The sequence below is a fragment of the Prinia subflava genome, chromosome 15 (assembly GCF_021018805.1).
Source record: "Prinia subflava isolate CZ2003 ecotype Zambia chromosome 15, Cam_Psub_1.2, whole genome shotgun sequence".
NCBI classification, from domain to species: Eukaryota; Metazoa; Chordata; class Aves; order Passeriformes; family Cisticolidae; genus Prinia; species Prinia subflava.
In genome coordinates this window covers 1,390,845-1,415,055 of record NC_086261.1, presented here as the reverse complement: position 1 = coordinate 1,415,055, position 24,211 = coordinate 1,390,845, and the positions used below count along the sequence as shown (strand labels likewise).

Genomic DNA, 24,211 nt, shown 5'->3' with positions numbered 1-24,211 from the left:
ACAGGGTGGGTTTTTAAAGGAACCAGCAGCGCAGGCCAGAGGCTGTTCCAGAGGAGAGACGTTCCCTTGGCCAGGGTGGTTGTGTGAGCAGGAAGGGACGCTGGGGACCTGGGGAGCTTTTACATCTGTGGAGCTGTGTGGTCACACCGTGTTCTGTGCTGTCTCTCTCCCCTGGCAGGAGGCAGACTGTGACCAGCACTCCCTGCTGGATCGAGCTGCACCTCAACGGGCCCCTGCAGTGGTTGGACAAGGTCCTCACACAGATGGGCTCCCCCAGCATCCGCTGCTCCAGCGTCTCCTAAGGAAACTCCTCCTGGGGGCCCGAGGGGGAGCAGAGACTCTGGAACACCCGAAGCAAAGCAGTAAACAACTCCCCAGTTATCCAAGCGATGAGAAAAAAATCTGCTTCAAAAACAAAAAAAGAAGTGGGTTTTTTTTGTTTTGTTGTTGTTTTAAATACCCGTTTAAGCCACTTCCACTGAAACTGTCGGCACTTTGGTGGGGATGCTCCGCTGCAGTTGGGATTTGGAGGAGGAGCTGGAGGTTGTTTCAGTGGAGAGCAGCAGGGCCCGCCTGCCCCGGCCGTGTGAGCGCACAGGAGCCACCCCAGCTCCAGGGAAACTTCCCCTTCCCTCACACAGCTCCTGCAGCGCCCCAGGAACACCACAGGCACCGGGATGGCTCCTGCTGGTGCTCCTTCCCCACCCGCCTGATCCACTGCAGCAGCAGGGGCAAGGAGGCATTTCAAACGCCCCAGAGACCAATTCCTCCAGGAATGTTCTGAAACAAAGGAATCTCCCACGCTGGCCTTGCAGCGAGGAGGCAGAGCCTGCTGCCCAGGGATGATGCTGCCCTCCTGGACCAGCCTGGATTCACAGGAGCAAAAGGCCCCTTGGAGAAAGGCTCTTCCTGGTGTTGCTGCGGCGATTTTTGCCTGGAGCTGCTCCAGAGTCGAGGGAGCCCTGCCTGCAGCAGCCCAGGCCCTGCTCTCTGTCTGCCTGCACTGACCACAGCAGCCCGGGCTGTGTCTGCCCAGCCCCGCCTCTCCCTGCTCCGGGCGGGGCAGCCCGGAGGGGATCCCGCGCTGTCACATGCAGCAGCCAGGACATCTCACACACAGCCAGCCCTCTGTGTGAAACTTGTTCCAGCTGATGAAAATGCTCTAAGATGTGTTTTTGCCTGGAGAAATCAGGAGAGTGTATTTACTTGTATTATAAAATGTTCATTTTAAACATACATGCTCCAGACTGTTTAATATTTTTTATCCCTGCAGCAACTGTCGTGGCAAACAACTTCCACAACTGGAAAAAAACCCCTTAGCACTTGTTTTTATGGTTCACATTTGCCAAATAAGTCTCATAACTTTGTCAGTGCTGTCCAATTATCTGTTTCTTTATATCTGCAGTGAATATCTTATGCATTTGTGCCAAAATATTAGAGGGGGAGGGGAGAAAGTGATAATCAGTTTCCTATGGAAATCTCTTTTTTTTCTTGTTTTTTTTATCTATGAAAGACAAACAAGCTGGATGTGGCTGTGGGAAGGACTGACTGGGATGGACTTGAGGATGGTTTTGATAAAGCCTTATTCCTCATCCTCTGGGGGAACTGACTGGATCAAACACCCACCAGGAGTTTCCGTGCACCTCCTTTCCCACCTGTGGGACCTCTGCCAGCACTCCTGGAGCTGAGGGCACCAGACGCCACCAGAACGGCTCCAGAGGCTGCTGCTGCTGCTGGAAATGCAGAGGAAGGGATGGTCTGGGGAGTTTCCTTCCAGAAACAACTCCCTGTTCAAACACCTGGAATGGGAATGCCTGGGAGGACTCTCGGTGGTGGATGTGCTCCTGGTGGCACAGGACTTTGGATATCCTCTGGCTGAGCCTGGACTGGAGCTGCTCTGTGCACTGGGGGCTTGTGGGGTGTTTGATTTGTTCATTTTACAGTGTGTCTGATCTGAGTTACACCTCTGACTGCACAGACTGGGGCAAGAAGAGACCTGTATAAAACAGGCATTTTTGGGCCATTTACAAAGCAGGTCTGTTGTCACCATGGATTGGTTCAGATACAGGTTTCTAACACAGCTGCAAAGAAAAATTTATCCTGAATATTGTACAAATATTTGACTTTCATCTGTTTAAATGAGAGGAGGGGAAAATCTGCTCTGTAAAATGGCCCCAGGTTTCCTCCATGAGTGTTTTATTTGCTTATTTTGGTGACAAATGTTGTTGTTGTCCTCATAATCACAGAGGAAATTGGACTCTGGTGCCTCCTGCATTAAGCACAGAAGTGACATCTGAAATTCCAGAGGCAGGGATTGCAGGTGATGGTGTGAGGGGAGCCCAGCCTGATCCAAGGCCACGAGTGGGAATAAATCCCAACTTTAATACGAGATTTGCACACAGAGTCACCTCCTCAGCCAGCCTGGATTTCCGCTGGGAACCAGAGCTACAGCTCCTTGCTAAAGGATAATTAATTGCTGACCATTATTAATTGAGGCCTTTTGAAACCAGGATTCAGATGATGCATAAAAACTTTGGTTAATCTCCCCTCATCATCCCTTAAGCACAATGACTTCCAGTGGAAAATGTGAGCTGGCCCAGCAGTGCAGTGAGGTCCAGGGGAGATTATCTCCGCTCCAGCATTAATTTCCTCTCTCCCCTTTGTTTGCTCTCTCTGGCTCAAAGCTCGGGGGGTTCTGGAGTCACCTCGGGGAGCCCGGCAGGGGATCAGGGTGGCCCAGGGATGTTCTGCCCTGCATGGTCACAGTGGCAGGGGCTGCAGATGGAAGTGAATTCCCGTTCCCGTGGCCAGCAGGGACAGGGAGCAGGGGCTGGGCTGGGATTGCTGCAGGAGCAGGGGCTGGGCTGGGATTGCTGCAGGAGCAGGCCCTGAGGGCCCTGGAGGCTTTGTGTGAGTTCTAGAACTCGATCAAAGCAGCGTTGGTGTGGAGCTCAGAGGGATGGGAGCCCTGGCTCAGGCTGCAGCTCCAGGCTGGAATAGGCTCTCATTTTGTGGCAGGCTGGGCTGGTCTCACCAGGATTTCACCCATTTCTGTTCCCCAGAGTCGGCAGCAGCACCTTTGGCTCTTCCCTCATGTGGCTGCACAGCAGGCCTGGCTGCTGGCAGGGACACGCAGGGCCCTGTGCTTTTGCAGGCTCTGTGATCTGTTTATTGTTCACGTATTGAAGGGCAGGTTGTGTTTTGTGCTAAGCTTGTCTTAGGAGTAATCCAGGGCTGTCCATTTGATTTAATCTCCAGCAATCAGTGTGCACATGCACAGAGATGGAGAAATCCCATCGTAAGGCATTTCCCTGGAGCTCTGGCTGCCCCAGGAAAAGGCCGAGGGAGCCTCTGAGTTACTCAGGGTTCCTCCCCCGTGGATCAGGATCCTCAGCGGGATGAGGGATGCTCAGGGCTCAGCTCAGGCAGCACTGCTGACACTGTGCCTTGAGCTGCTTCCTGACTGGACACGCAGCAAGAACCCAGCCCAGGGAAGCACCTGAGCCCCCCCACCCCGCATCCAGGGGCTCCCCTGGTTCCCTGAGGGGCTGGAGAGGCAGGAGGGTGGAATTTCATGCTGTGCTAAGCTGGGATGAGAACCAGGCCTGAGCAGTGTGGTTGAGAAGTTCAATGTTTTTTACTATGTACCTGCTTTTGTATTTATGTGTCTTTCTCGAATATTCAGATGAATCCAATATTTAATTTTTAGCGGAAGGGGCAATTAAGGACTCAGAGTATTAAATCTTCCATCTGCTCTTTGCTGATGATTGCTGGAAATGAGGAGTTTGTGATGTGAGAACAGAGCTGGGCACAAAGTCCCACGAGCCCTCGGGTCCCAGAGGGGCCCTTTGTGCTCCTCGGGGCTGATGAGGCTCTAAAAACCAAACCCAGTTCCCCCGGAGCTCGCTGGGTCCCCCTCTGTCCCCCGCGGGTGCACAGGAGCTGGTGGAGCTCGGAGCTCCTCCCCTGCTGCCCAGCCCAGCCCGGCCCGGCCCGGCCCGGCCCAGCCCAGCCCGGCCCGGCCGCGCCTCCTCCCGCTCTCCCCCGCAGCCCCACCGCGTTGGTTACTCGAGGCCTGCCCCATGTACGCCCTCCCCTTCCCACGTGGAACTGTACGGTCTGATTTTGACATTTTAATAAACTTTGATTGGAAAGCTGAGGCTGGTGAGCAGATCGGGCTGCTGGAGGGGTGTGTGAGGACACAGATGGGCAGTGCGGGTGACGGGACACAGCAGCACCCTCGGGTGTGTGCAGTGACGGTTCCCAGTAAAGCACACAGGAGCACAGTGACAGGTAAGAGCCTCCTCCTCCTTACAGCTGGGACAGTTCTGGGCAAGAACCTAAAGCCAAATACACTAAAAATAATTGAAAAATTGCATTTAGTTCTTTTATCTAATGGGACTCAGGGGTGAGTAGAAGTGGAGTTCTGTGCTCCAAGGATTCACTGTCCAGTTCCTGGAGAAGTCAGACACAGCTGAGCATTCACGTATTCAAACTGCCATTGGAACTCCACCATAGGGCTGGGAACTGGGGAACTCTTATCAGCTCAGGGAGCTGGGTGCTCTGTTATCAGCTCAGGGAGCTGGGTGCTCTGTTACCAGCTCAGGGAGCTGGGTGCTCTGTTATCAGCTCAGGGAGCTGGGTGCTCTGTTATCAGCTCAGGGAACTGGGGGCTCTGTTATCAGCTCAGGGAATTGGGGGCTCTGTTATCAGCTCAGGGAATTGGGGGCTCTGTTATCAGCTCAGGGAATTGGGGTGCTCTGTTACCAGCTCAGGAGAGCAGGGGCTGCAGAGGAGCATCCACTCTCAGCCTGCAGTGTCCTGTCATGAGCAGACCCTGCATTCCTGCGGTGTCTCCACGGGGAGCTGCAGTTCCGTGCTGCACACACGAGTCCAGGCAGTGAATCCTGGGGAGGAGCTGAAGGATCAGGGGTTCCCCGCTCCCTCCCTGATGAGCCGGGCCGTGGCTGCGCCGTGTCCTGGTGGAGTTCTCCTGGTTAACCCAGTCAATTCTGCTGTCGCTCTGAGCCCTGGTCTCCGATGCGCTGCCCGGGGGCAGAATTGCAGCAGCCCATGGAGGAGGGTGGGCAGGGCAGGGCAGGGCAGGTGCCACCCTGAGGGCAGGTCCGTCCCAGGGGACAGTGACAAATCCCTGGCATTCCATGGCCTGGAGCAGGCCCGCTGCAGAGCCCCGGGAAGGAGCCAAGCACACCGCGATCCAATCCTCCAATCCGTGCTGTGACCTCCTCACGGCCCCCGAGGGTTTCGCTGGAATTCTCTGCTCTGGGCTGTTTTTCCTGACAGGATTTACGAGAACGCTTTTTCCACTCGGCTCTCCAGCCATGCGGTAATGGCGGGTCTGGTGCAGGCTCCGTGCTGGCCCTGCCAGAGCTGGCGCAGGCTGCCGGGAGTCCAGCGGGGGCTCTGCCGGCTGTCACCCGGACCCGGTGTCCCAAAGCTCCGCTGGGAGGAGTTAAAAATCTCAACCCTCAGCCACAGCAAGGAGGGAACGGCCCTGCCTGGAATGGGTGCTGCAGGCCAAAGCTGTGACGGGGCAGTGGCAGGGGAGTCTCTGCCACCCCAGAGCTTCAGGCACAGAAACCCTGGAATGCCTGGGCTGGGAATGCCAGCCCGGCACTGGGAACGCCAGCCCGGCACTGGGAATGCCAGCCCAGCATTGGGAGTGCCAGCCCGGCACTGGGAATGCCAGCCCGGCACTGGGAACGCCAGCCCGGCACTGGGAACGCCAGCCTGGCACTGGGAATGCCAGCCTGGCACTGGGAATGCCAGCCCGGCACTGGGAATGCCAGCCCAGCATTGGGAGTGCCCTGGAACGGGAGCTCTCGCCGGCACCAGGGGTGTCACACCCGGAGCTGTCTGAGGGGGCACTGGGTGCCCTTTACGGGCCCTGCCAACCCAAACCACTCTGGGATTCTGTGGGAATTCTGTTGTTGCTGCACAAAGAGGGACTGAGTGACAGACATGACTTTGCTTTTCCGCTAATGCCCCTTTTATTCATTTCTGTAACTTCTTACTTTGTAAAGAAATTCTGTAGCCAAAACCAAAGGGTCTCTTCAGAAAAACCCCCAAACAACCCACAAAAAAACCACCAAAAACCAAACCCAGCAAAGTAAACCTTGATTTTAAACCACAACACAACAACCTCAAAGGATCATTAAATTATTTCCCCGTGTCTCCAGCCACACTTCCTGCCTCCATGATTTGTGCCCCTACAAACAAGACCCATATTTACAATAAATCATGTCTGAAAGAGTTCTGAGGATGGGAATGAGCTGCTGCTACCGCATAAAAAGGCAGCAAAGCACTGGCTTCTAATTGATATGATCTCATTAAATTTAAGAAGTCACATCTCTATCACATGTCTAAGAACGGGTTCATAAAGTGTCCAAGCCTGTTTTCTTCACTGTATTCCCTTGGCACTTGGGCCATTCATCACCATTGCACAACAATGATTTAGAAAGGGCAGAAAGAATCTTCAGCTGCCAAGAAGCCACCAAGGAAACCATTCCCTGCTCGGACGGAGCCTCCTTCAGGGCTGTGTTACATTCTCTGTGCCGGGAGAAGGGTGTGGAGCATGGGAGGAGTCCCAGCAGGGCCCTGGGAGGGTGTCCCTGCAGGTCCCTTGGGTGTCTCTGTATCCCGAGAGAATCTGCCCAAAGCAGTGGGAGAGCTCACTGTGGGCTGAGGAACACTTCCCAAACTGCCAGTGAGGCTTCAGTCCTTGTCCTTGCACTGCAGTTTTATCCCAGGAAATGATTCCCAGCATCGCAAGAAATGGAGGATTTCCATTCACCTTTGCTTCATTAGGGAGGGATTTGAGGAGCCCTGTGGAAGTGCCTCAGTGTAAAGCCATCCAATGATCCACGGCACACCCGTGTCCTGGGACTCGGGAATTAGGGGACACTGGAAAAGTTCATTCTGAAATTCCTAACTGAGGGTGCTTCACAGGGTGGATTTTCAGATGGACAAGGAGAAGTTCTTGGGGCCAGACTCTTCCATGTGGGAATCTGTTGGATCCTCTCCCCGCTGCTCCACGGCCTGTGCCTGTAGCAGAGCAGGAGCCAGGGTGGCATTTCCCCTTTCTCCTTCCTCCCACGCCGTCATTCCAGAGGCCTGTGCCCTGTGCTGGTGTGGCAGAGACGTGGATCCAGGGAAAGGGCATTCCCTCTGTGGGATTCCCCTGATGGGCACACAGGAGTGTGGGCACTGAGGATGCCAACGCTGGCACTGAGGGCAGAGCTCCCCAGGGCAGCTCTGAGCACTCCCCCAGGCCGTGCAGAGGGTTTGGGCAGGGAATTCCACCCCAGCAGCAGCAGCAGTCTGGCATTTCACCCCAAGCTCAGTTTCCAGTGGGAATCCAGGGAGTGTGGACAGCACCTGACATTCCAGGGAAGGCCCCTGTCCTTGCACAGGCAAAATCCAAACAGAATCTGAGCCCGGGGCCACTGCGGTGGCTTTGGCACTGGGCAGGGAGGAGCCCTGGCACAGCCCCCCCAGGCACAGCTCAGCAGCCTCCTCCTCGTGGTCACCCAGATCTGCTCCTTGGAACTGGGAAAAGCTCCATGAACCACCCAAGAGCCCTGCAGCTGGAGCTGGGAATTCAGGAGTCACTTCCCAAGCCCCAGCCCTGTGTGCACAGATAACCGGGAGCACACTTGTTTATTTAAACCCCAGAGAGGAAATCATAAAAATGTTCATTTGAAAATGTAAACTCATCACTGTTTCCTTGAACCACACACGTGTCACCTTCCAAAGTCCTCTGGGGGAGGAGCAAGGACAGCCAAGCCTCTGGAGCCACAGAGGTTGTGGAATGTGGAATGTGGGGAATGCTGGCACCAAGGGAAGCGGGTACAGCTAAGGGGGGTTTTGGCAATGACACTAATTCAGGGAAGGATCATTCCTTTAGGATTGCTCTGGCACTTCCAGCTACAGAGGAATTCAGTTTTCTTCATCTGAGGAGAGACCTTCAATCTCATCCCTGTCTCCTCCAATTGCCATCCAGAAGGCCTTGGCCACCTACAATGGCAAAAAAAGATGGCAAAGGGACAAAATTCCCATCAAGTGAATGAAGATTTTGGATTTCCCATCCAAAGAGCAGAAACTGAGCAGCAGCTAAATCTGGCAACCACACATCCTCTCTGAGGTTAAGGAATTCCAGGAACACAGAGGCAATGATTCAGGCCACGGGAGGCACCTGGGATACAAACCCTGTGCTGCTGAAGGCATCATTCCATTTTCCAGGAGATCCAGACTTTTCCATAGGCTTGTGAAGCTGGCCAGCACCCCCAGTGCCTGCAGGGCTTTCAGCTCAGAATTCAGAAAGGGGAAAGTCTTTTTTTATGGCACTGGGGTGGAATGAGATGGTCTTTAGGATCCCTGCCAACCCAAACCACTCCAGGACTTTATGCTTTCCTGGTATTTCAAACTTCCAGGTTATTCCATTTTTAGGAGACACCTGACAAGTCCTCCCTAGGGCTGTGTGGTTTGTGCTCCCTGCTCTCAATCCAGGAACTCTCCAGGAGCAGGAACCATGGCTTGGAAAGAAAAAATCCATTTTATTTCCACCCCAATTCCCCAGGCTCACCTTCTCTGCGTGCAGCTTCCTCTGCTGGTGAGGCAGCGTGGCAGCTTTGTCTGTGGGGAAGGAGAGGGTTTGGGTGTGAAGCTCAGGAGGGAGCAGGGACAGAAACTCCTCCTGCACCTGGACTTGGGAACTCCCAGAGCACCTCCTGCACATTTAGGCAACTCCCAGAGCAGTATTTGCTGCTTTCAAGAGCATTACCAAGATGAAGGGCAAATGAATGGAAAGCTGCGACTTCTAAAGGATTTCAGGCAGGAGAACAGGAATTTCACAGCTTCCCACCTCACTCCTGGCTCTCTCTGAGCCCCTGGAGGAGGTGCCAGAGCTCAGGTCCATCTCTCCTGGTGCGTTACCTTTCATTTCTTTCAGCTTTGAGAAGAGCCTTTCGAAGTTCTCCAGGTCCCCATCCCTCGTGGTCAGGCTGGCCAGCTCCTGGATGTCCATTTCCAGCATGGGATCTGAAATAACAGCTTGGCTGAAGAGAAATTATTCTGGTTTCCCAGCAGAAAACCAGGATTTTAACAGCTGCAAATCCCAGTGTCATAAGAGAGAAAGAAACATTTAATTTACTGATTGCTCACAAATGATGGAATTGTTACAGTGCTGATGAATTTTATGGAAGGAATAGATCCCTGTGAGGGTGCCCAGAGCAGCTGTGGCTGCCCCTGCATCCCTGGCAGTGCCCAGGGCCAGGCTGGACAGGGCTGGGAGCAGCCTGGGACAGTGGGAGGTGTCCCTGCCATGGGATGGGATTTAAGGTCCCTTCTAACCCCAAATACTCTGGATTCCATGATTCTGTGACACATTACATGTGAACTCATCCAGAATTTAAGATCTCTTGCTGATTGCAGAGTGATCTGTCCAGAAACAGCCAGAGGGAATCAAAGAGTCAGATCTCAGCTTTCCCAGAGAGCTGTCAGGAATTCCCATCTCCTGGAATGCTGCAATGGTTTAAGGACTCTGCTGGCTCTGGCAGGGCCTCTGTGCAGGGCCAGGGGCTCTGTGGGTCTGTCCCTGCCAGCCGTGGTGCTCCCAGCAGAGCTGAGCTCACCTGCAGCACTGTCAGGCTCCAGGCTGTTTGTGCCAGCTCCATCCTCTCCCCCATCCAGCTGGGATTCTTCCCTGTCTCCTGGGGATGGGCTGGACTGTCAGGGAACAAAGCTGTATCAGTATCCAGCAATGCATGGAAAACAGCAGCAGCTAATCAGCTTCCTGCTTTTCCTTCAAAACCTTGCACTTTATCTCAAGGGTTCCTGCCAGGAAAAGCCACCTCTGCAACACTGGAAATTGGTGCTGCACGAAGGGATTTCAGGATGGATTTGTGGGTTTTTTTTCAAATAACCCCATGAAATGACAGGTTTTGTTGTGCCCAAAAGGAGATAATTTGGATGTAATCAAACCCATCCTGAATGGAGCTTTGAGGGCTCTTTCCTCCACGGCACAGTGGGGAGGTCCCAGCCACCACCCCACAGATAAGGGAGGGCCTGAGCAGGGCAGGAACCAGGAATTGCTGGAATTATTGGAGTTACTGTTTACTTCTGTGTCCGGGGTCTCTTCACAGCCACGGCTCCTGTTGGCTCCTGCCAAGGTGCTGAGGAGACCAAAGCCCTGGGTCCTGTCTGCAAACAAAGCACAAAGGGCAAAATCACTGCAGACACTGGGACTGGCCAAGGGGAGAGGGAGTATCCCACAGCACCTGGAAAACTGCCAGTGCACGTGAAAACAGATTTTTAGCAGGAATTTCACATCATCTCTAAGCTTTACACTGTGTTAGCAATGTTTGCTGCTAAATGTTGTCCCCAGGGAAGAGAGGTGTGAGCCACAGGAGATGGGGGATCTTGTTAAAGCCTGTTGGAAGTCTCTGCCCCGTGAGGATCTGAGCTGTCAATTCCCCACGAGGCAGCTGGAAAATCCAGCAGCAGAATCTGCTGCTCCTGGGCCCAGGTTTAACCCCCATGGAAGCAGCACCCAGCTTGGGGCTGGACTCAGGAAAGGAACGAGAGCCTTTGCTCACACATTGTCTGAACAGGCTGAGCACGATAATGGCAAAGAAAATAGTGAAATATTTAATTCAGAATTCCTGGGTGGATTCATCCATCAAATCCAGGGCTGCTTCTCACTGCAAGGTGCTCTGGGCTCTCCTCACTGCTGGCCTGTATCTCAATGCTGTTTTAAAACCCAACCTAAAAAGTGATTTCAAACCTAAACAGTCATCTAAGATAATAAATGTGGTGCAGGATTTTTAATTTAAACTGGCTATATTTTTAAACCTGCTTTATATAAAAATATGTGCATAATGGGTGATATGATGAGGTGTTTTTTACCAAGTCAGGTTTTTCTAAGTCAGTTTACTACTCCATACAAACTGGCCTTGCACTGAGTAGTAAATATCTGCAGTTAGACAAGGCACTCGGGAGATTTTTCTGCAAACCTCTGTATTTTAGTCAACTAAAACTGAAATAACGTGAAGTTATTGTACCAGAAATAGCCAGGAAACAAGGACTTCTGCCAGAAGAAAGATTTACTATTACTTTTTAAAAGAAGTATGTTCTAAATTATTACACTCATGACTAAGCTCTAGACTCAACTGTGGAGGTGATGTCACTGGGATGCTGTGTCCAAATTTCCTTGCCATTTCTCCAGACTCTCATTTTGAGGGGCTGGATGTGTAACTGAGCCCATCCTGCACTCACATAAACACGAGAGAATCCCTGAGCCCCCATTCCCTGCTCCTGCTGATCTGCTCTGCCCCGTCCCTGGCAGGTATTTGGGGCCATGGCTCTGCTTTATCCCCTTGTGCTGCTTTAGCAGATCCCTGGCCAAAGGGGTGGGGAGAAGCGAACCAGTGGAGCTGAATGAATTCCCTGGAGAACGTTCAGCTGCCCGTGAAGTCCCTCAGGTCAACGGGCAGGAACTGGAGGATGGAAGTTTGGGATTTGCATCCCAAAGCAAAGCAGCTCCCCCAGTTTCATGGGCTGAGCAGAGCTGGCTTTGGGGAGCTGTGAGGATGGACAGGCAGCCAATTTCTGAGTCATCCCCAGCAAGGCTGGACACTGCAGTGCAGAATGTCCTGCAGAGAGAACATTCCCACACTGGCACAGGGGTGGATGCAGTGATCTAATCACGGAGCTCGTTCATGGCTGGGATTAGGGTTCGTCCTGTGCAGAAAAACGGCAGTGGCTCCATATCCCCTCCTCCAACACTACAGAACCTCAGCCAGAATTCCCACAAATTCCTCCCTTTCTGGAAAACCTGGAACGTGCAGCAGGGAGCTCTGAACAGCAGCTATCTGTCCCTGGCTCCGTGCTTAGGGAGGAGGCAGACACAACACTTGGCTGCAGGCACACTCTTCAAAAACCCTTCCTATAAACTCCTTTTATTGGATGTAGAAGTTATTTCAACTTGTGGGTGCCATTCAGGAAGTGGGTGATGCCTTACACAGTGTTCTTAAGGCAGCAAAGCCAAAAATGAGCTCATCCCACTTACTGGAGGAGTCAGGGGCCAGGATGGAGCCCAGAGCAGCTGGGGCTGCCCCTGCATCCCTGGCAGTGTCCCAGGCCAGGCTGGACAGGGCTGGGAGCAGCCTGGGACAGTGGGAGGTGTCCCTGCAGGGAATGGGATGGGATTCAAGGTCCCTTCCCTCCCAAACCATTCCAGATTCCATAATTCCACGCTCTGTGTGGTTTCCCAGGAATCACTCATGATGCTCTGAACGTGGATTCCTGTTTCACAGCCGTGTTTTCCACTGCCTCTACCTATTATTCCTCCAGTCTGCCTCCAGCTGACACATGGTGATCCTTACACATAAAACTGGAATGAACACATCCAAATTCACAATTTGTTCAAACGGCCTCCCTAAATCAGGTTAATTGGCTGTGATTAGAGCCAGGCTCCTTCCTGGCCCCACCTGAGCTAACAGCTTCACCTGGGCTCACTGGAGCTGGGATTTAAGCAGCAAAGAAGCCAAGTAGCCTCTCCCAGAGGGCTGGAAATGGTTTCTCTTCCTGCCACAGAGGCTCTTGCAGGGATAGAGAAGGTAACAGCAGTTTAATACCTCTGTGGGGAGGGAAATGTGTTACCTGGAGAATCCCTCACATTCTACTGCACAAGAAAACTTCCAGAGACTGGAGGGAGCTCCAAGGCCTGGAGAACCAACTTTACACCAGCTCCAGAAAGGATTTGTTCCTTGGAGGAGACTCCCAGGTAAGAGAGCTGCTTTGGCTTTGAGCAGGGATAATGCTGCTCTGTTAGCTCACAAAGCAGCTGCGATTGGTTACCTGATGTAAACTTGTTTCTAATTCAACTGTGTTACACTTACTTTTTATGGATCTGTGTGAGAATGAGGCATTTAATGGTGAGAGAAAAAAAGTCTGAAGTTTAGAATTTTAATTATTAGGTGTGTCAAAAAACCTGCAGCTTGAGAAGAATTGTGTTGGGGCTTAATGTAATAAAATAATATGGGGGTGATGTTTGTGCTTGAAAAAAGCTATTCCTGCTCTGTCTGTGAATTTAAATTCTCATGGAAAGAGGCTTTTGAATTAAGGCAATGCTGCTGAATTAAGGCTACACCTAACAGGGCTGTAAGTATTTGCTACTACACATTTACTACTGGAACTCTCCTAAGGTTTCTGGTAACTTTTTCCTGCATGGTTTGCAACCAGCCAGGAATTGCAGGTTATTCAGTGGAAGAGCTGAAGCTGGATTTACATGGGTTTACAGTTTCTAGGGGCTGGAGGAAGCTGAAAACAAAAGATATGTTACAGGTTGTAAAAAGTGTTATTTTAAGCAAAATGAGCTCAATGATTTCTCTTTGAAGGCACAGCCAGGCTGTAACACCTTCCAAATATAGCTCACTTCCTCTGAGGGGTTGTGGTGATACTGCAGTGCTGTGTGGGGTTGGTGCTGAGAGAGAAAATGTGGATTTTTCAAGGAGTCTGACCTTTCCAGAACACAGCAGTGATGTGCAGGAATTTCCCCCTGTGAAGAACTCAATGTGTGACTAAATTCTGCTGTTCTGTAAGGTGGCATCTGCCAAACACAGGAAATATGTTGTTAAAACCCATTTTTAGCACAAGTGAGATAACCTGACACCATCTGCCAAGGTTACCTGGTTCTCTGCAATGGTTACACTGAATCAGACCCCACCTTAACCTCGGCTCTGATGGGGAATGAGAAATCCTCAAAAAGCTGCACTAAAAAATGGAGTTTAGTCATTCTCATCCTGGCTTTAGTGAGTCCCAGCAGCACCTTGCAGACACAGAAATTAGCAGCAGCCTCTCATCAGTGCTTTAAATCATTCCACAGTTAATTGTTGTAGGGAGGGAGAAGCCACAGCAGGGAAATGGGACATCAGGGAGGTGTTGGAAGGTTGGTGGTGGTGGGATGAGGCTTTGTGAACAAGAAATTTCAGCAAAGCACTCCTAAAGAGTTTCATCTTCCTACATTTTCTGCAGCAGTTGGTGTGGTTAGAAAGGTAATTAAAGGTTTTCAAGTAAATGGAAGGACCTGCACTTGCAACCACAGCATTTCCTTTTCTGATGAGTCTAAGGCTAAAGGGATTTTTCCAAAATTCTAACTCTACATGATAATCAGCTTTCTCAGGAAATTGTCTGGGGTTGCCCACTTTTTGAACTGTTGTAAAAAAACTCTGTGGTCTCCATGTACTCAAGTGGGGGGGCTTTGTAGCAAAAAGTCCTTAAATGTTTGATATGGCTCCTTTGCCAAATCCCATCTCTGCACTTGCTATTCTCATCCCTAGTTCAAAAATTTAAAAAAACAAAACAAAAATCCTCTACAACAAATGGAATTTCACCTTTACTTCTACACTGAATCCTGTATCAGTCTGCTAAAGCTGATAATTATAACCTATTTCCTACTAGAGTTTGGTGGAACAAACTTTGAGTTTTCATTGCAACCCGCAGAACTAATGGAATATTAGAACTAATGGAATATTTAACTCAAATTGTTGGTAGAGTGCAAGTTCAAGTGGAGAGGGAACAGGAGCAGGTGCTGGAAGGAGGAAGTTTTACACAGAAATCCTTTCCTGTGAGGGGGGTGAGGCCATGGCACAGAGAAGTTGTGGGTGGAAGTGTCCGAGGCCAGGCTGGATGAGCTTGGAGCGCCCTGGGATTGAGGATGAGCTTTAAGGTCCCTCCCAACCCACCCCACGGCAGGATCAGGACATGGAGGGAGGAGGAGAGCAGTGCCTGAGGCCTCTGTTCCCCAGGGAAGGAGGCAGAGAGCTGCAGCTGTGTGTGAGGGGTGCTCAGTTCACTCCTGCAGAGCCCCAGCCCTGCAGAGCCCAGGGACACCCACCTCCCTTCATGACCACGTTGGACCAGACGTTGGCGTTGAGCGCCTGCACGATGCGCTTCACTCCGGTGGACTCGGGGAAATCGTCTGCACCAGAACACAAAGAGAAGCTCTAAACACTCCTCAAAACAGCTCTAGAACCCACCACGTGCCTCCAGAGCTGGGGCTGAGGGCCTGTCCTATCCTCTCTCAGTCATTATAAATTCTGCTCCTGGTACAAACCACAAATCTTTCACCTTGGATTTGGGAGAGGCCAAGTAAATGTAAATTAAGAACTCACTTCTTGGGCTGAGCTTCCACGGATAATGAAGTGTGAGCTCAGCATTTGCAGATATCTAAATTATTTTTGTTAAATATTTAGCAGGAGGCCTACATTAAGTAACATCTGAGTAAATTTTATAGTAACAGACAAGGAACTCTTTTACACCAAGATCTTTCACAATGCTGTAAAGCATAGAAATATATTAGAAAATAGATACTAGAATTACTTTTCTTTCTTTTGGAAAGTTAAGAACTTGAGATAACCATTTAAAAAGGGTGTGATGCCTAAAAAAGGAAAGGAACATTGTAAAGCTGTCCCCACAATACCTATCTCCAAAAGTTCCAGTAATCCTGGGAATTACAGGAACTTGAGAAAGCATTATTCAGATTTTAATTTATTTACTGAATAGATCTGACACCACTTTGGATCAAGTCAGTTTTCCCATTTCCTCAGTTTAGTCAGCTTCCCATGTTTGTGCAGGTTGACAAAGGGGAAAAAAAACCACCAAACAATCCTTTGGAGACAAAAATGTGATTGTTTAGAAATCAAACTCCAGTGACTCAGGGACAGGTGCAGTAATTGAAACTGCCTTTAGAAATGAATTTAGGGCTGAAATCAGGTTTTTGCCCTCTGTGATGCTGCTGTTGGGTTTGATATCAGAGTCATTATCAGGAGTCTCAGCTCAGAGCTCTTGTCCTGGCTGTGCAAACAACTGACAATGAGTCAGCCCAGAAGTTGCAGTTTATTTGAGATGAGCTGCCCGAAATGTCAGAATTCAGCACAGAGATTGGCCCGGTGTGTTTACAGCATCTGCTGTGTCTTTTGTAACTCACCCAGAATGTTTGGGGGGTAAATAAGTTACTCACTGGAGCACAGTTCCTCCTCTGCATGAGTCACAGTGAATCAACTACCAGATTAAACAGCTAGGAAAGAACATGCATCCCAATATTCCAAGAATTAACATCCTGAGTTGTTGTTGTTCCCTTTATTTCAATGGTAAAGAGCTTGCTCTTTACAACAATTGTTTAATAGAAAAATAACTTGATTTAAGGTTACTATTTTTAAAGCCCTTAGTATTTGTTTAGTCTGTGGAGTCTTCTGATTTTCCCAGTTTCTGTGAATCAAATCTGTGAATTTCCCTGACTGACAAAAAAAGGAAACATTTTTAAAGGCACGGTGAGGAGAGAGGGAGACTTGTCAGCTACTCAAGATCCAATTTTAGCAGGCTTTTAAAGGGGGGAAAGGGGTGGGATGTGCTCTAGCTGAGGATTTTATAGTGAATTATTTTTGGTGACTGCAATGTGCTTGGAGAACCTGAAATAGAGCAAATGTTAGTGACTAATTCCTCTCCAGCCTGCAAAGGCAGTTATCTCACTTTATTCCAGAGAGGTAAGGTGTAAATGCTTTTTTGTGTCACTGAAGTGAAGAGATAAGGCTGATGCTGATAAGGCTGTCAGGAAATGCACAGTCACTTTTCAAGAGTGGAACATCACACTTGTGACTCTTCTTGCTGGGTTGGTTTTTTGTTCCAAGTTATAAATGTTGGGCAGCCAGTGATTCTGAAACTGGTTTATTTCCTGTGTAACAGCTCGTGTTGCTCTGAAATGTTTTTAACAACCTGCCATTTTCAGCCTATCTTGTCACTGTTTGTACCAAGATAGTATAAAGTAGTTTTTAAGTCTTTTTAAAACCAGAAATTTTCTGCCCTCATGCAGAAAAATATTTCTTTTGATTGATTTTCCAAGTGGAATATAAACTTCTGATGTATCAATACAGCCCTAGGGCAGTGCCAGAAAAAGGAGCAGATATTATTTTTACGTAGGTGCTGCATAAACAGCAGCTGGATTTGGGAGGGGACAAATGGAATTTCTCAGAGGAAATAACCTCCTCCTCCTCCTCCTCCTGACCTTTTCTAGCTGAGACTAAGCCCCACCAAGCAGGAGCATTCCATGCTGTAATCATGTGGCACATCAACAATTGCAAGGGGCATATTTTTATTTGGAGGATATTTTGGGGCACTTTTCATTCTCCAAATGGCAAGAGAAGCAGCAGACCTACCATCTTCATCAGGCAGCTCCTCAGGGCTCAGCTCCACCAGCTCAAAGCCATGCTTGATGCACCACTCTTGAGCTTTCTGTCTGTTTACACCTGAATTAGGAGACAAAAATGGGTGTTAAGGGTGCAGATTTAAGACCAGTTCCAGCATGTTTAACAGAATATTTAGCTGTGTTTTATTCTCCCAGAGTTGTTTGCTTGTTCTGGAGTGTATGGGGAGTGTGTAGCAGCTGGCAGGGATCCTCCATTCACTGTGGATCCCAAAAATAGAGAATTAAACTCCTCCTTGGAGTTGAGGAACAGAATCAAATGGTTTTGTAGGGGTACAATGCAAGGACTTGTGTTAACTCTGGCTTTGACACTGAATTGAGCTGCAGGGACACCTGCACCTCCCAGCAAACGTGTGTGTTCAGTGTCCAAATGTCCAAAACAATGGAATTAAGCCCCAGCTCCTGCCCAGGTTCCAGCAGGATTGTGCACATCCAGCAGCAGGGATGCCTTCAGTGCCCCTGCAGTGGCACAGAGCTGATCTGAGCAATCGGGTAAAATCCTGATCCAGCTTCCAGCACATCCCATGAGGCTTTCAGCTCCTGCTCCCAGAGTCACCTGGCTGTGCTCCATCAGCTCTCCAGGCCGGTCTCACCAGGCTCTGAGAGGCAATTGTTGATGCAATTAGGAAGTCAATTATTAGCGGGTTAATGGCTCTAGGTGAGAAGGGGAGTTCTGTGGTCTCCTACCGTTCTCAGAGACTCTGTCACAAACCAGGATCATCACTTCTGGCAGCCACTCCTCTGTCAGGGGCAGCCATTCGGAGACACCCTCCAGGCCAGTTTTCTACAGGGGAAAAGAAAAGAATTCTTTGGAATACATCCCATAATATTTTAGTTTTTAATAATATTAGAATTGAATCATATAAAGAAATGGGCTTTTTTTATCTTAATCTTTCTGGTTTCTGCTAAACCAGTTTTCACTGCTGCTGGTTTAGCAGAAACAATTTTGGATAAAATGCACTGAATTTTATGTTTAGGTCCCTGAATTTTGTCTGTCCTAGAGGAGCCTTGCAGAAGCAGCAGCAGTTAGGAGTAAAGCTGGAGATGGTGAGCTGGATTTGCCATGGGGGCATGAGGACTCCTGAAAACTCTTCCAGCTGCAGGAGAGCAGTAAGAGAGAGGAAAACTGCTGCTCTTGTTAGCAGGGAAATTTAATATTGAGTATTTAATATTGATCTCCTGCCAATGAACAGAACAGCCTAAAGGGGGTGGATGGAGGATGTGATTTATGGATCTGTGATCAGGCAGCTACACAAGAGACAAAGCAGGGGGATGAAGCAGGAGAGCCTTACTGTTGTGCTGTCAAAGTACACCACAAACGCCTGCACAGCCTCAGCAATCTCTGCAGTCACGTGGAACGTGTTTGGGACCACGCAGAGGAGGATATCTGCAGAATAATATTTGTTATCTATGGTCCAGGGGTAGAAATTCACTCTTCCACTTGTTATTGCACCCACAGTGAGGTCATCTCTTCCTGTGATACCTGCAGGAGAGAAAACAGATGAGGAGGAGGAGGATTAAACCAGCATCAGGAAAATAATTTGTCTAGAAAAGCACAGTGCCAATGCACATCCATCTTTATTGTAATAAACCAGTGTATAATCAAGAGCTTTAAAAATTCAACTCAATTTGTTACTCTGTCCCAGATTTTATTGCTCAGCTTTCAAAAGAGTTTATTTTCTAGTTTTCAATATAAAATATGGCCCAGAAGCTGCAGAAAGCCTTTTGTTTTCCTGGAAATGTCTTTTCTAGTATTAAACTTAGTACCTATAAACAGGATGTATGGAGAGAAAACCTAAACTTTATCACAACCCTTGCATGCTCATTGGGATGTAGAGATCTGTTTAACTGTGACCAAAACCCAAAGGTAACTAATGAGAAAATAAACCCAGCTCCTACAATTCAGCTGTAATTGCCATTAAATTCCACGCAGGAGCCCAAATGCAGTGCTCTGCTGAGGTCAGACTCTGCCCTTCAAGGCACAGCCTTCCCAGGAACACTCTGGAGCTGAAGCAGAGCATCCCATTATTCCTTGAGGGAAAGGCCAGGATCTCTTGTTCAGGCTGGGTGACCTCGTGGACACTTTGGAACATAGGTCAATTATTTATAAAATGGACTGAGTCATCCAGAATTGCCTTGGGCAGCAGAAGAGTTAAAGGATAAAGTACATGGCTTGTCAAGGATTTGTATTTTAAGGTACTGAGAGAGAGTTCCTGGAGCTGCTGGAACAGGCTGTTCCCCAAATAGCCTGGAGATGAATTTGAATTTATCTGTATCTTATTAGTAAAAAGACAGGAAAACCTCCTTGCCAAGGCTGCAGTGATTTTTACAACTAAACTGCAGAGCTGAGAAATGGATGTGGTGAATGAGCACAGGGCACGAGGCAGGGAGAGCTGGAAAGCAGGGTTATTTGCAGCCCTGAGCAGGAGACAGAATCCGAGGCAGAAATGTGACCTTGGAAACAGAAACCTGTAGCCATTTCCTACTTAAGAGGATGAAACAGGAGTCCCCTCTCTGGGTTTCTTAAAATAAGAAGTGCCACATCTAAATGCTTTTTCCAGGTTCAAGTTTTATTTTATTTTGGATTATTATTTTTCAGGGTAATTGGCCTTTAATCAGGTGATATTCCATGCTCAGATTACCCATCTCACTTTGGAGCAGGGGGACAAAGATCCTGAGTTTCCACCAAACCTGGATTCTGAGCTTTGTATTCTCAGAGGTTTTGTTTTGAATGACATAAATTTCCCTTTACCAGTGTTCTGACAGTTAAAAATTAGTAACTAAATTAAAATCAGTCTGAGCTAACAGAATTGCAAGTCAGTGCCAAGAGAGGCTGAGAATAAAAGGGCCCACAGAAATTACTGAAACCCAGAAAATCAGCAGTAAGACTTAGAGAGGAAAATGGGGTGAGGAAGAAAATCAGCTCTGAAGTCATTTGAGTCAGTCACCCTAACCAGGATATGAAGGCAAAGAACTTTTTATAAAAGGTTTCCAAAAGCTGATATAAATTTCACATTTGCTTTGTAAGGGATATATTTTTTTAAGAGTTCATGGACAAATTTAGGTCTGAGAGCACTACTAGAATGAGGCCATGTCCCATTTCCTGTTACCTGCTACTTGTTCCCGTACTTTAAGGGGTTTTCTTTCATCCCATTGTGCTGCTGATTACCCATCCTCCATCCCCAGATTTTGCCAATTCCCTGTGAAATTTCTCTCCCAGTAGAAATGGACGTTGCACACTAAACTCAAAGGGCTTCAGGAACTTGGTGAAAGGATTCAGAAGTTGTTGTGTCTCAGGTTGCTTGTGGGGTTGTAAGAAATGGCTGCTCAAGGGCCTGATCACTCCTGGAAGGAAACTGAGCAGCTTGTCAGGAGCTCTGTCCCAAAAAAGTCACTTGGAACAATTCAATTCTGGTCTTTAGAGCAAACAGAAATACACACTGCAACTCTGAGTTCCCATTTGATGCGGGAATTAGTTTTAAGGATTGTATTTACCACCCCAGCATTCCAGAAATTTCTTTCCAAGACAGCCTAGATTTTAATGAAAGCAGGAAATTCAGCCAGAATAGTTTGTTATCTAATTTAGAGAGTATTGATCAGAATAAACTCCTAGAAGATTAATACGGCAGAAGGAGGTGGTTTGTCCAACTGAGCCCTCATGAGTTATGAGTGAGCTGCTCCTTTTAATGTGGAAGTGCTCAGGCACTGAAAGTGTCCGTGGTTTGCCATGCAGAGAGCCTGGAACGCCACGTGAGTCACTGTGACCACAGCCCGAGGCAGCCTGGGCTGCCCTGCCGGGAGCAGCGGCAGCTCCAGGGTGGCGGGGACACAAAGGGGTGACAGGAATGCAGACGGGTGACAGGAATGCAAAGGCTGCAGCACCAGCAGCACACCTGGAAGGTCCCTGGCACTGACAGAGCTGCTGGTGTCACCCACAGCAGCGCTGAGAGCTCAGGGTGCCCTGGGGAAGCGCTGAGTACTGACACGGTGCTCCCTGCTGGCCTGTCCCACCCTGCACAAAAGCGCTCGGAGCAGCAGGAGCTGCCTCATCACAGGAATGATCTGAGGCTGCTTTTGGCTGGGTCCTGGCCTCCGGTGCTGCCCCAGGATCCCCCACTGGCTGGAAAATTCCCCTTCTCAGCTTCTCCCGTGACTGATCTTTGCTCTTTTTGTATCAGAAAGCCACGAACAACAAATAGAACTGACACACGAGATCAGACCATGGCTCAGTCCAGTAACTGATCCTGGCTGGTGTCACACAGCCCCAGAACTTCCAAACTTCTCTGGAACCTCTCCAAGGGAAAAGGTTTCATCACTGCCAGGCAGTCACTCACTGGCTTATATTTTTCAGCAGCCTCACCAATTGTGTCCCTTCTCCAATCACAAGTATTTATAAATTTTAATAAAGCTGACAACAGTTATGACCAATATTTTTGCAAATTATTTTCAGCTATTTGCAAAAATATTTGCTCATTTTACATTATAAATATCAACTTTTAATTTCATATTTTATCCTACAGACAAGATAAATTAAATAATGATTTTGAACATAAGAGAGGACGTGGGACTACTATAAAATCTCACATCCCTTCCCATTTTTAATGCTGAATCTTACTAAGTCTTCTGAAAACGCAAATACGTTTGAAAAAGGGGGGTTGAAGACCAGAAATAACTTTTCAGAATTGTTAAATAATCAGAGAAACACATGTAGCTCTCTTGTAGTAATTCCCCTGTTCTCTCATACCCAAGTGGTGTTTAAGCATTTCTAGCACATTGTGGGTCTAATAATCATTTTTTAATTATTACAAGTTCTTTTTGCAGTTTAGTTTTCCAGAGAGATTGAGGTATTGATCACTTCCTGTTTTTCAGTGCTGTAAGAACTGAATGCCCCAAATGCTCCCAAATCCTCAGAGCTGCCAGGTGCAAGGAGTAGTTCCCACATTCTGGGCCTTGAGAGCCACCTGGTGGAATAAACCATAAAAAGTACTCCTAAAATTACACCAAGGAGTAAAGAGAACCCAAACAGGCCGGGGAGGGGGAGGAGAGTGGTAAAAATCCAAAAAGAAAAGGAAGAACAATCACATCAGAAAGTATGAAAACTGAACCAGTCTTATTGGCTGTTTAGTGATGAATATATCACAATAATAACAAGTAGATCTTTAAATAACAGGCACTTTAAATAGCTTTGTTTGCCACAGTGTCCCACGAATTAAAGCATTCAGAGCACCCTGCAGAAACTTGAACAAATAAAAATGTATCTAGCAAATGGACCATCAGCTGCTTCTCACCCTCAAGCCATTTTCCATTTAACAGGAAAACCCTGGGAAAAGTCTCGGAATTGGCCTGCAAAGTTCTGACAGGATTCACCCCACCAAACCCTGCCCATCCCTGCCAGCGTGTCCCTGAATGTTTTACAACCTGCTGCATCTGATTTAATTTCACTTGTCATACAGAGCAGGGATTTAAAATGCTGATGGGATGTATTTTAACGAATGGTTTTATTTCTTTCAGGAGGATTTTAATGTAACCCAGTCAGAGGTCACACAGACAAGACTCCAGTTTCGGTACTGGGAGCAGTGGAAGCTGTGAGATTTCAAAGTGAGTACTAGTTAAAAAAAACATCTGCACTTAAATTTTAAGACTTTTTCAGATTAAATAGCTTTTTGCTCACCTACCCTTTCTACCTGTTTCATTTCACTATGCAAAATAATCAAAGGGAAAATCTTGAATAATTCCTTTCAATTTGCTTATACCTTCCTCAAAAAGAAGCTAGTAATAATAACGTTTTTTGGTGTGGAATCTTTAAATAATTCAATGTCATGCAGCTGTTTTGACAGAGGAGCCTTTGACTGCAGATCTTATACTCTTGTTTTTGTTTCAAACTGTGCTTTAATGAGGTGGAGGGAGCCAGTTCTGGGGGCAGCACTGTGCTTGGTGAGGTCCTAAGTAAGAATTGCTGAGAAAGAGATAAAAACAAATCCAGAGAAAGGATGAGGGAGTTAAGTCCTATATCTCAGTGTGCACAGCAAATTGTTCATGAATTCCCTAAAAATCAGGGCTGTCCTAACATGGGGAACCCACCAAGTTCTGAACAGCTCTTTCCTGGAATCCCTTGATTTTTAAACTACCAAAAATTCCACCATGGTTTCCTCTACTGTCAGACCTTATTCTTGTGTTCCCTTTTGAGCCCTAAAAACAGCAATGGGTTCCCAGGAAAACCACTGAATGAATTCTGTGCGCTCGGTATGACGTGTAATCCGCACCTCTACCAGCTGGAGAACAGAATTTTTAGCTTTCCCTTTTAGTCCTTCCGCATTGAGAAGCCGGTGAATTATTTCCTTAAAGCACTAAGGAGGCTCCTGACACCTTCTGCAAGGGAGCGGGGGTGGCCTGCCCTGGGGGTGACCCTGAGGGGGGACTGAGACCCTGAGAGGAGAACTGCGAAAAACGAGAACCTGAGGGCAGAGTTGAGATCCTGAGGGGAAAATTGGGACCGTGAGGGGACGGCACCGATCCTGAGGGAAAATTGGGACCGTGAGGGGATGGCACCAATCCTGAGGGGAAATTGGGACCGTGAGGGGATGGCAGGGACCCTGAGGGGAAAATTGGCACCGTGAGGAGACGGCAGCGACCCTGAGGGGAGAACTGCGATCCTGAGGGGAAAACAGCCCCCCTGAGGGCCGGGGTTGGAGGGAGCCGCTGCCAGCCCGATTCCCGCGGGCGCGGGCAAGCCGCGGCCCCTGGTTCCGCCCGCCTGGGCGCCGCGGCGGCCCCGACTCACGTTTGACGAGCTCCTCGGGCGCGAAGCCCGCGGCACAGCTGGTGAGCAGCGCCAGCGGCCGCGCTACCGCCGCCATGGCGCCCGCGCCGCGCCCCTTCCGCCGCGCCGCTACCACCGCCCGGGGGGGGAGCGGCCGAGGGAGGAGCCGG

At 48.8% G+C, this 24,211-nt stretch overlaps 2 protein-coding genes across 4 annotated transcripts in view; one reads left to right on the top strand and one right to left on the bottom strand.

Moving 5' to 3' along the window:
• SMAD3 (SMAD family member 3) overlaps positions 1–4,154 on the top strand; it is a 68,910-nt gene extending 64,756 nt beyond the window's left edge. For both annotated transcript variants that reach the window (XM_063413002.1, XM_063413001.1), the window contains exon 9: positions 179–4,154. In XM_063413002.1, coding sequence (XP_063269072.1) covers positions 179–302 — 124 coding nt within the window. In that variant the 3' untranslated portion in view covers positions 303–4,154. The remainder of the gene's footprint in view (positions 1–178) is intronic.
• Positions 3,023–24,208, bottom strand: AAGAB (alpha and gamma adaptin binding protein). Of its 2 annotated transcripts, none has more exons than XM_063413004.1 (10): positions 24,063–24,208; positions 18,574–18,764; positions 17,969–18,065; positions 17,235–17,324; positions 14,918–15,001; positions 10,139–10,221; positions 9,654–9,747; positions 8,956–9,060; positions 8,606–8,655; positions 3,023–4,355 (listed from the first exon to the last, which is right to left on the bottom strand). In XM_063413004.1, exons 1-10 carry the CDS (start codon positions 24,136–24,138, stop codon positions 4,341–4,343), a joined length of 885 nt encoding a protein of 294 aa, XP_063269074.1. In that variant the 5' UTR covers positions 24,139–24,208; the 3' UTR covers positions 3,023–4,340. The 2 variants fall into 2 exon arrangements, with proteins under 2 accessions (XP_063269074.1, XP_063269073.1); XM_063413003.1 differs by lacking the exon at positions 3,023–4,355 and adding an exon at positions 5,988–8,037.
• Between the last annotated feature and the right edge of the window lie 3 nt (positions 24,209–24,211).